At 40.5% G+C, this 12,393-nt stretch overlaps 1 protein-coding gene across 1 annotated transcript in view; it reads left to right on the top strand.

The window, feature by feature from the left end:
* Positions 1 to 2,049: 2,049 nt before the first annotated feature.
* The window catches only part of cpxm2 (carboxypeptidase X (M14 family), member 2), a 147,675-nt gene continuing 137,331 nt past the window's right edge, over positions 2,050 to 12,393 (top strand). Inside the window, exons 1-2 of the mRNA XM_068002317.1 lie at positions 2,050 to 2,691; positions 3,450 to 3,551. Coding sequence (XP_067858418.1) covers positions 2,448 to 2,691; positions 3,450 to 3,551 — 346 coding nt within the window. The 5' untranslated portion in view covers positions 2,050 to 2,447. The remainder of the gene's footprint in view (positions 2,692 to 3,449; positions 3,552 to 12,393) is intronic.

The raw sequence follows: 12,393 nt of genomic DNA, 5'->3' as shown, positions 1-12,393 counted from the left end.
CCTCCCTACCTCCCTCCCTCCCTCCCTCAGGGTAAATAGTTTTATTTTGTGAAAGTTGGATCAGCCTGTCAAAAGTAGACAGACGAAAATCTTTCCCCCTCCCTTCCGTAGCTCTGTATCCACTCCATGAAGTAACTGAACTTGGCCAGATTGATACTTAACTGGAACAGCTGACAAACACCAAACTGCAGTTTGGGGCGTCAGGGCTAAAACGGTCGGTATCACGTCAAGAACCCGAATACACTGGTCTGTTCTCAGCCAGATCAGTAGCCAGCTGGAGCAGCTACATAATACCAGACTAAATCTTGTCCATAAAATTGCAAAGAGGGGAAGATATTCGTTTCCCAGACATATCTTACTTAAGTTAAGCAGATAAAGTTTAAAAGAAATGACCAAACAATATTATGGGGAAACATTCTCCGGTAGCAGACACTGACGTGGTAAATTTAGGATGGGGTTATTTTCTATCCTAAACTAATATTCATTTCTACCCGTTCCAGTCACTTCAGAAAAACAGCTGGAATAAAGCTTCCCTTTTCCCAACACTATTCAGTGAGCGGTTCACCAAGTGACTCAACACTATGGGAGCAGTCCAAATGGAATCCAGAGTGTTGTTCGCACATTGCACACATCAGCACGATTCAGGTTAGACAGAAAATAACATAACACTCTCTAAAAGAGACACGTCCAGAAATGATGAACATTTATATGAACACAGAAGCAGTCATCGTCCCAGTTTCGTGGTGGAACTGCGGCATGTGATAAATAGGCTAGCTGGGGTTTTAAAAAAGGGTAGAACTCCAATAATACCCGCTCTCGGTCAATTCTAAATTATAAAAACATATCACCATCTCATTCTGATTCAGGAGGAAACCCCACTATTAAGCAAACTCTCAGTCACCTGTGCAGTCAGTTTTAAACCAGCCTCAGTCCCAGTCCTCCCACCAACGAGGTGTTCAAGTTGTAGCTGTTTTGAATGTAAAATGATGAATTTCCATGAAATGTGGATAATTCTACTGAACAGTGTACTGGTGTTTACCTTTCAGTAGCGAGTATGGAATAGAAAAAAAATACATTTGCTCTCTATCTTCTGATCCCTCGCTGTTTCCATTTCGTTGTTCGAAGATGATCTTCCTGTGCACTCAGTTTTGACCACTGCCAGATATAACTTTATTGTGCTGCCTAATAAAGACCTCCCATAAAAGGATAGAAATTGTCCCTATGTCCGGATATGAAGGCGATATTTACAGCAGGGCCTATTTAAATCCCTAAAACTGTTAAGGAAAAAGGTCCATTTCCTTCAACCCATTGCCCTTCGATTCGAATTGGAGCAGTGTGGTAGGTTAAAAAACACGCTTAGAAATACTGCTCGCTTTAATAAGTTTAAAATAAAATTGCTTTTGTAAACTTTCGATTTCTTGGCACTCAGTGATGCTTAAAGATTTTAAAAATAGCACGACTTAGGGATAGTTTTTCAACTAAAGCGACAGATCAAATATAAAGCGATGTCTTCTGTTGCTGAGAACACTCTTCACCCTATGAAATGATTCTTTGTGACAGTGTGAAAGATTAATAGTGCTACCGCACTGGTTCTGTTCAAACCTGCCTCACATCTGAAACTTGTCTGTAAGAGTTTCACGTCATTACAATACCTCTCACCAGTGGGCACTCAGCACTTTCGCTAACTTGTCTCTGCACTCATGCAAAGTCTACCAATTGAACAATTCACCCTTTTTTTTCCTGGCCATCCTTTAGTAAACGCCCAAAGGGCGGCTGCTGGAAGAACCGACAGCTGGAGACTGCTACTCGTTCGGAAGACTCGGCGCAAACGTGAACGCTGAAAGCGAGAAATCAAATAAAGAAGTATTTTTTTTCCTCTGGTTTCTGGTTTGATCCGTTTCGGAAGCCACGCTGGCAAGAATCTCACTAAACCCAGTAAAAAAAAATATGGTGCTTAACCTACAGGCATCAGCATTATGAAACACACACACACACACACAAACAAAAAGAAACATTTATTGACAGTGTTTTATTAGAGGTTTGAGAAGATTAGGAGGAGGTGCCTGCTGCCAAACCTCTTCTAAAGCAACACGAGTCCTGGTGCTTTGAAAGGAGATATGGTTTTGATTACTTTGTGTTCATGGAAATTGTGCAATGCCTCTGGATTTGACCGAAAGTTCCAGCAAGCACTGAGATCCTAGTGCCGAAGTCACCTGCCAATAACCAGGCTGAAGTCTCTCCTCTCTCTTTCTGACTCACTTACAATCACATGGACCTCCTGAGTCCAGGCTCATCAGGTGTTTTGGACATGGAAAGTTTGTGATTTTTTTTAAGAAACGCTGTCCATCCGCGAAGGAATCGATAGCGGTGCAGTATCAGTTTATCATTGTTGTTTGGCCACATTTGTTTTGGTGGAGTCAGTGGTGAGTCGAGCTGCAGTTACTACAATGTTTCATCTGACCCGTGGCTATTGCGTTGCAGGTTTGGGTCTTTGCTTATGGGGGTTAGTGATCTTCTCCGATGTTGCCTGTGGGAACCCTGCAGAGGACAACGATTACTACCTGCAAGAGATCATTTCCAGAGAACGTTACTACTACCCCGAGGAGCGTGGAAGGAATTCGGAGGTTCCCGTAGAAAGGGAGACCAAGGGGAAAGTAAAGAAGGAAAAAGAGAAACCAGTGAGAACGCCAGGTAAACATTGACTGTTATTAAAACAAAACAGTTTCAGATTATTGCCGAGATATTTCTGCACATGTCTGGATTAGTGTAATATGTATTCTACAGGCATATTCACATTTCAAAGTTTCAACGGTGTACTTAAGGCAGTCTCCTTATGAAACTTAAAACAGTAAGATATTTTAATTTAGTTGTGTTTTAAAAATGCATACAGAAGAGGCGATTGGGGTTTAATGTAACAACGTTTTAACTAGAATAATATTGCATTCTAGAGAACAGTTACAAGTGTGAACAAGATTTGTAAACAATATCAGGCAACACTGACGGCAGATAGTTTATTAATATTAAACTTTCCAAGAGTTTCCTTGCAGGGACGAACACATTTTGTATGCGCTACAACATTTATTAAAAATAATTCAAGGTTAAAGACAAGTTTCATTAGTATTGCGCTCAAAATAAGCAAATAGTTGTAAGGAGCATGAAAAATTCATGCATTGTAGGTGTTTCAGCGAATTAGTTTAGACAGAATGAAAGAACGGTGGGACTGCGGTTTACATATGAATTATCCAGGTTGGTCACTTGGGAAATAAGATAGAAAGTACAGACCGTGTGAGAGTCTGCTTTACTTATACAAATGTGGACTCAATTTTACTACAGGATGTTTATACTGTACTGTTAAACTTGCCATGAAAGTTGGTACTATAATAACTTTGAAACTAGCTGTTCAATATTTTATCACATAAGATTGTTCATGCACTGTCTCCATTTTCCAGTCAAAAATGGAAATAAAAAAGCAGAGAAAGAGAAAAAGTCCAATGGAAAAACACCGAATAGCAGTCAAGAAAATTATAAAGTGACTGAAGAAAAGGTTGAGAGTAAGTAATGCAATCTTTAATATTATCCTGTCTTAGTCCAGCCAACTTCACAGACAGTTAATTCTTATTAGTACCCAGAAACAACACTTTGAATAATCATTTGAGTATGCAATCTCACTACAATTGAACCTTTGCTGCAAACTATACTACGACATTGAGAAAAGGTTTACAATTAGTAAATACTGGATCAGTACCAGTGTAAGTATTACATGTGCAAGCCAGTTATTGGCTGCTCGTATCTGGTGGATTGCACGTATCTTGAACCTTCTCTATATACATTCTCTGTGAACTCCATTCAGTGACATCATCCACATGTGTGACACTGAATGCTACTATCCATTGAAAGATAACAATGTTCCAACTTTCTTCCATTGGATTACTAAGTGTTTCGGATTCCAAATCTTTTGCCATCGTTGATGTGGCCCAAGATCATATGGATTAATAATGCGTCAAAGTGTATGTCATGGAATTAATAACATAGGTCAAAATATAGCGATAGAATAATTTGAAGGCTGGACAGTTTCTCAAACATTTTGTCATGCTCAATTAACACTGGTCAGTTATACAACACAGTTTGCATCAGTGGAAAGCAGGGTTGGCTTTGTGACTGAAAACTGTGTAGTGAATGCAAAAGTGAAATTTACCAGAAGGAATTCTAACCTTGTTAGGACATCTCAGAGAAGCAGCTCACACCACTTCAGCTTTGCGCTGGCTGAGGTATAATTAAACTCTGTGAGCAAACTTTACAAATTCCTCAAGCAGATATTGCACCTTCGGGGAATTTCTTACGCTGTTTAATGTTGAAAAATAACTGATTGTTCCATGAGCCATTCTCTGAATTTTGCTTACATTTGGATGCCAATGTGCAGAACTCAGCACTTGTGTGCTTGCTTGTCCAGAGAGCAGAGCGGTGCCAGCAATGTAACCTGGTTGATCGTCTCCACATTGCTGTAAGCAGGTACTGGCCTCAGGCTACTATATTAAGTATAACAGCATCATATAACTTTGTACAAGGATAGAAGTGGATTTCCACAATGTCAATGACTGTCAAAGCCTTGTTGGAGAGGATGGGTGGAACATACTGCCATAAATTTTCTGCACGCTTTGACAGATTTCTTCAGCTTCAGTGTAAAGTTTTTTTTGCCATTCATTTTGCTTGAAAGTTTGCGAAGAACCTGAGACAATCTTCATGTTTCACTAAAAATTGACTAATGTAATCACAAGAATAATCCTGAAATGATGAATTATTAAGTACATCAATTTTTGCATTGACTACTAGCAAAAATCTTGTAAATCACCTGGTAAAAACTTATTTATACCACTCGTGAACAGAATATTGTAGGTTTATTTGCAGTGAATAATGCTTGAAACTGGCACTGTTTTGACTCTCAAAATTGCAAGATGAATTACATGGATTGTAATTAGTTGTCCTCTGGATTGCAATTCACGGTCCTCTGGATTGCAATTCACGGTCCTCTGGATTGCAATTCACGGTCCTCTGGATTGCAATTCACGGTCCTCTAATCTATGGTGGCACAGTTTAATTTGAATTGTTAGACTTCTCCAATTAAGATACAGAACCACATGATTTGATGTTATTCCTATTTTTTCTTTCAGCACACTTCATGTAAAAAGACCTCATAGCACAAATATCGCCAGATTGAAATTTCTAGAGTATTTCCAGATATTTTATATTAACTTTGCTTAATATTAAAATTTGAGAGATTTACAGTTGTATCTCCCAAATGGCACTGCATTAGTGCAAGTAAAGACATATGCATATTAAGGTTAAAAAGCTCAAAATTACATAATAGCAAAGATAACTAAAGCTAGTGAGGACAGGAGGGTTTTTTGAAATAATATTAAATGCAGCTCAAAGAAAGGCTTTTAGTATTTGGATAAAAGACATGTGTAGATTGGAAAAAGTTCAGTTTGATGCTTTGATGTAAAATAAATGGGGTGATTTTCCTGTGCCTTGCACCTGGGGAATTATTTTTCACCACGCGCAGGCATGGGAATTACGGGGGGGGGGGGGACAGACGCTGGCTGTCTGCTCCCTTTATGTTTCCCCAGATTTCTGGGGCTTCTCAGCGTTGGGTTGGTGGGACTGGGGAATGGAGTGCCTGTGCCTATAATAGGCAGAAGTATAAATGGGGCAGGAGAGGGCATTCCCGACCTTCTTGCCTCATTTTCCTCTTGCTTAGCCAGGTGCACTGAGACAGAGGGGACCCGAAGAAGCTGTTGTTGCCCTTTACAATCAGGAGGCCCCACAGCCAGTGACCATCCTGCTGTTACAGGTCTCTTTCTTTTCCTGATTCTGGGTACAGGCCCCTGCCATGGGGCCAACCTGCATTGGGGGTATGTCAAACCAACAAAATCGAGGGGGAGTTTGGGTTGGGATAGACACAGTGTAATTCAGGTGGACTATTGTGTTCAATTCTGGGCACCACAGTTTAGGAAGGATGTCAAGGCCTTAGAGAGGGTGCAGAAGAGATTTACTAGGATAGTGCCAAGGATGAGGGACTTCAGTTATGTGGGGAGACTGGAGAAGCTGGGGTTGTTCTCCTTAGAGCAGAGAAGGTTAAGGGGAGATTTGACAGAGGTCTCAAAATCATGAATGGTTTTGATAGAGTAAATAAAGAGAAACTGTTTCCAGTGGTAGAAGGGTCGGTAACCAGAGGATACAGATTTAAGATGATCATCAAAAGAGCCAGAGGCAACATGAGGAAACATTTTTTTTTACGCAGCAAGTTGTAATGATCTGGAATGCACTGTCTGAAAGGGGTGGAAGCAGATTCAATAGTAACTTTCAAAAGGGAATTGGATAAATAAATGAAGGGAAAAAAATTACAGGGCTAAGGGGAAAGAGCAGGGGAGTGGGACTAATTGGATAGCTCTTTCAAAGAGCTGGCACAGGTATGATGGGCCCAATGACCTCCTCCTAAGCTGTCATATGATACTACGAAGTCCTCTCATGATCTCTTAGACTTTAGAAAGTAATAAACACTTTTTATTTAGGCTGTGAAATGTGGAACAGGTATATTAGAAAATAACAAATAAACAGTAGCAATAAACATTACAGCAGTTTTCATAACATATGTTTTCCTTTTATTATAAAATATGGCATCCTTCACTAATTTTCTTAGTAATATTGGACCTGAGATAACGACTCCTAACAATAATTTTACATGAGCTTCTTTCCCTGTTGCCCCACGGATTCTCCTGTCTTTCTCATGATAGCCTCAGAACAACTGAAGAAAGTTTGTCCGAGGTATATTTTCCATGCTTTAAGTTCAACCAGCAGCAAAGGGAATCAAACATGTATCTCTCACATTTGCATCAAACATCCACAGGTTGTAAAACACAAGTGGGGTTTATCTCTTGTGCCCTATGAAGTTTAAAATTGAGATACAGGAAAACCAAAGGTGATCTGACCAATTTGATGGACTAATAATTATGTATGCAGCTAAGAGGAAATATTCCCATAAATACCTCTTCAAAAAAATTCAAAATGGGTTGCTGTTAATAGCTGCTAGGTACAAATGCATTTGTAGCTAAGTTGCTAAACTCCTTTGGACTCCATACATCCTCCACCAAACACAGCAAGCAGATAAACAAAGTTTCTGTTAAAACATTACAATGGCTCTTTGACTCATACAGATAGTTCATCTCTCAGAAATAAAAACAGAAAATGCTGGAAACACTCAGCAGGTCAGGCAGCATCTATGGAGAAAGAAACAGTGTTAACGTTTCAACTCCGCCCAGTTTTACCTGGCGGGCAGCCGTCTGATAGTTATAATCTATTCCTTAGTGTCATTTTGAAAAGGACAGAACCATGCCTCTAATCAAAGCCACTAAATTGGATAAACTCAGGTCCTCACAAAGAAAATTCAAATGGTCCAGTCTGATACTCTCAAGTAACAAGTTTGATTGGCCCTCACTCCTAGTGTTTGTCCCTATAGCTCAAATGGTGCTAATGGCATCTTAACAGGATAGAGATTTGATGCACAAAACACTGAAGTATAATCTTCGCTCTTTAATAATCAGAAATTTCAGAAACCTTTATGATTTTCAATAGTAAACCATAGCCAGCTACTCTGCTGGCTCAGTGGATGAGTGCACAGCCTGGAGTTGTACCGAACCTGAGAGATCAGGATGGTAACTTAGCTTCAAACCCTGGTCTGTGCTGAGATAGCTAATTTTAGTCGTGGTAGCCTTTATAGCAATAGGGTACCACAGTTAGCATTCTTGTTCCTGGAGCTGGAAGAGAACAATCAACTAAGGTTCCCACTCCAGGGCCCTCTGCTGGCAAGCATGTGCTTGTATAGGTGTCACCTGTGGGCAGGTTCGTTGTGCTTCACTCCCATTGTTGAACAGGTTGCTAACACTTGAGGGTAAATTTTCTGTTTGTGCACTCCTTGCAGGAGCCTCACATGTTGGGAGTACATATTTAGAATCGTGTACATGCAGCCCACAAATAATCATGGGGTTAGTACTTGAGATTTCCCAATAACGTACTCCTGGCAGTCAGGCCCCATGCCAAGAGCACATAAGTAGAAAATATCTAGGTTCACACATGAAGAAGGGCCACTTGGATAAGATATTAGAGGCTTGCCAACACCAAGCATGAGTCACTGACTTCAGGAGTAATGGGGGAAAATTGGGATTATGACTTTATCTGGTTAATTTGAGTGGAAAAGGGTTAAAATAATTTGCTCCATGTACTTGACCATAAGACTTGCCTGTCAAGTAGAACAACTATCTCCTGCTCTAGTGAATAGTCATTTTGATAGCACATGAGTTCAGAAGAAGAAAAATATTTGATTAGAAAAAACAGATCATTTACTTGACAGATTCACAGATTTGTTATGATTTGCGTTTGCTCTGAGTTAGAAAAATGGGTCTCATTTTAAAGGCTTGTTTAATCTAGGCTGCAGATAATGATGACAAAGTGGGTTAAGAGAGATGGTATGGACAATGCCGATTGCATGAGTATAACCTACAAATGAGAGCAAAAAGATTTTTTACATTCTTAAGCACATTCTGGTTAAAAATATGTCTAAGACTCCAGAAATATCCATATTCCAGTACCATTTATTGCTGCTGCCTGTGACATCTACTGTCAGTGTCTAGCTTCCATGAAGAACTCATGAGACGTACTTGTACATGAATGCCATTTAGTTAAGTCATGTTCATCAGAGTCAAATGCGTTCGTGTCTTAAGAACATAAGAAAGTCTGGAGTGACAAAAGGCCATTTGGCCCATAAAGCCCACTTCATGGGTCCATGTATGATGACTCTATCATGAACTCTCCTCTTTCTATCACCACCTGTTGGTTCTCCACTTCAGGAACACAAAGCTGCTTCTTCTACCTCCACTGAAGAAAGTCAATGACCTAAGTTTTCCTGATTGGGTCGCATCACCAGTAGGGCAGGACATCTACCTAGCACTGAGGTGCTCCACTGATCCCAGCTGACTGCTAGAGCTGGGCTCCCTGACCCCCTCTGGGAAACCATGCTGAACTGGGAGCAGGAGTTTGCTGTGGAAGGCCTCCTGAAAGCTATCTGAGTTGCCTGAAAAATTGGACATTAAAAAAAACTATTGCTGCTTCTGGGGCCTGCACGCGGCACACTCTGAGAACAATTGTACAGGTCCTTCTGTGAAATCAAATAATGAGTGGTTTAACTAGTTAAAAAGACAACAAGGTAGTAATTGCAGCTGCTTGAGTAGAAAATTAATGGTTTGCTAAATGGTTGGCTAAAATATTAGCGAGCCTAAGTTGCTGTCATTGACCTGGCCTTTGCTGTCATTGTTGCCCTGTCTATCCCTGCAGTCAGAACCCATATCTGGCCTGATCCTACTTCTGCTGAGACTGAAGTACATGAGATACTGTATGAAATTATCCTTCCAGTTCACCCTCAAGATAGAAAAGCATAACACTGATGACTTACTGCAGGGAAAGAACACATTGAAAGTTAACTGGTTAGGCAAGTATTGCCATTATCTTCTTGTGCAACGTACTAAAAAAAGGCATTAATAGACCAAGTCAGACACTGCAATAATAAATCTCCTGTAATGTATCTGAGCTGTGGGCTCACCTTTTATTCATTTTGTGTGAGCTCTTCCTTTCATTTCATTCAGATTAATTTCACAAATATGTCTATGCTTTTCAAATGTTGTCTGATTTGAATTTATGGGTGAGTTTTTTAATGTTCTGTTAGCAATGTGGAACCTTGCTGGTGGTGTGCGCAGGTCAGAAAATTGGGCTCCAGCCTTTGCAGGCATGAATCACTATGTGCTGCATTTTGTGATGTGTGATAGTGGGGGGAGAAGTTGCAGGCGTATGAACATGCAAAAAGAAGGATGGGAAAAGATCATCAGGCTAATCAAGCCTTCTGCATCTAGAACCTGCAAACGCATGCTCTGTCAACCCGCTCGCTAGCCATCTAATCTCCTGGGAGAGCCAAAAAAAGGAAAACAAAAACCTATGGCCAATTCAGGAAAATCTCTGGGAAATTCCCCTCTGACTGACCATGGCAATCAAACAAAGATCCAGGAGACTAAGATAGCCCATGACTTATAATTGCAACTAACTAGCAACTTATTTTATATATTTGGAAATGTCCTCTTCTTCAGCCAGAAACTTGTAAAGTTTCCTTTCAAAGGATTGTGATTAGTCAATACTAACCAAATGTTCAGGTACTCTATTCCAGAGGGTGAGGATAAATACTTTCTGGAATTCTAAACTAACACTTTGCCTAAAGATTTTATACACATACCTTCTAGTCATACCATCCCAATCCATCTCAAATAACCTATCCAATCTTTTCATTTTAAAAATCTCAATTGCTTCCCCTCTAAAGCTGTATTTCTTTAAAGTAAATAGTCCTTACTCTTGGAAACTGTTCTGATAACTAAGAGCCTTAAGGATAGGTATCATTCTGGTCACATCCCTTTACACATTTTCTAGAGTCATTGGGGTAGAAATTGGTATGCATTGGTCCGTTTTTGGGAATAAAACCAAGCACAAAGCATACCAATTTAGCAGTAGATCTGCCTGCGCCCGATCTGCGAAAGCTAAATTCGTGGGGCCCTTTTTTTGGAGCCCCGGTTGGACACCTCAAACAGATGTTAGGCCCCTTAAATATGTAAGGCCTTTAAATTAAGGCCTTTTGAAGGACCCCTTTGAGAAATGTGTTGCCGATGAACCGGGCAAGTGTCGGGTCTGCCTTGCCTAGGATTCTTCAGCGGCTCCCGTGGCCACCAATGAAAGGTGAGCTAACATTTTTTTTTGTTAAAGTACCCATCCTGTGGAGCCAGGAAGAGCAGGAGTACTTCTCCAACTCTGTAGGAGTCGCGATTGCCATCCCTCTCTCTTAGCCTGCTCCAAACCCCCCTTCCGGGACTTACCTGAGGGCCGCTGCCAGCAAGGCAGGCAGCCCGACATTGTTGTCTTCGCTCAGGCGAGCTGCCTGTAGAGCCAAATGACCCCATCTCTGGAATTTGGAATGGAGACTTGGGTTGGGGAGGGTGAGCGGGAGAGCACATTTAATCCGGTGGAACTTCCAGGCCAACATATAGCTATCTCACACTGATTGTGAACTTTTAATGATTAGTCAAGTATTTCCCCCAGCTCTTTCTCTTAACTTGTAATCTTTAATAGATACGCTTGCATGGCATAAATATGGCTGGAGCTTCCCAATCCCAAGTGTAGGACTCGACACATGGACCTATTCCCTTATCTAAATCAGCCCTATTGATTTGGTCTAAATTACTAACACCTGTGGGCATCTTCATGTCATTACCGATTTATGAACAGTTCTATGGATACATATTGAATCCAAATCATTATTGAAAATAATGAAAAGCAACAATCTCAACATGGAGCATTCTAAAACCCAACACGTGACCAGGCCTTATTCAAAGCTGCTCACATTAATGACAATCCTTTGCCCGTGGGAATTATAATGACCTATCTAGCAAATATTTGCCCTATAATCCCATATGATCTAATCTTTTCAAATAGCCTTTTATGCAGCACTTTATCAATGGCATTTTGGAAATCATGGTTTGTAATGTTAACAGGACTGCTATCATCCAATATTCTGTTCACTTCCTCAAAGATTTCAATCAGATTAGTGAGTCAAGACTTCCATTTTGTGAAGCCACGTTAGTAACTGCTGAACTCTCTAAGTGATCATAAATCATATCCCATGTAATGCCTTCTTGCAACTTTTCTAAAACTGACATCAAACATATAGGCTGCAGTTCCCAGGGTTGGATTTCTCTCCCCCCTCCCCCTTTCTTAAACAGTGGGACCATACGAGTCACCCATGAATCGATTGAAACCAGTGCAAATCTCAAAGCCATTGAATGTCTGAGTCAGTGGCTCACTTATAAGATACTCCCATTTCCTGAAGCAATGTGGATAAATGGAATTAGGTCTGTCAGCATGATCTACTTTAAATGCCTTAATTCTAAACCACTTCTGCATTGAAACAATTTTAGCAGCACAGCAATCCAGTACTATTAAGATTGTAGCATTATCTTCAAAAGTGAAAACCAATGCAAAGTACATTTTGCTCATTAGCCATATCTCTACCCTCGTAGCTAACCTGCCATGTTAAATCCCTGAAAGAATCATTGAAATCTTGTCATTTTCTGACTTCTAGCATAACTGAAAAAAGCTCAGAGAAGCAACATTTACACATTTCAGACATGTTAGGAGATCTGGATGCTTCTTTTCAACCCCTCCCATTCTAAACTTTAGAAGTATACTTACCACAATCTTTGCACTGCAGTCACCCTCCCTCACCTGAAGCATTCCGAATGGCCCTAAGTC

The sequence above is a fragment of the Heptranchias perlo genome, chromosome 21 (genome assembly GCF_035084215.1).
Source record: "Heptranchias perlo isolate sHepPer1 chromosome 21, sHepPer1.hap1, whole genome shotgun sequence".
In the NCBI taxonomy this organism is placed as follows: Eukaryota; Metazoa; Chordata; class Chondrichthyes; order Hexanchiformes; family Hexanchidae; genus Heptranchias; species Heptranchias perlo.
The sequence above is the reverse complement of the archived record's forward strand: the minus strand, read 5'-3'. Positions and strand labels throughout refer to the sequence as shown.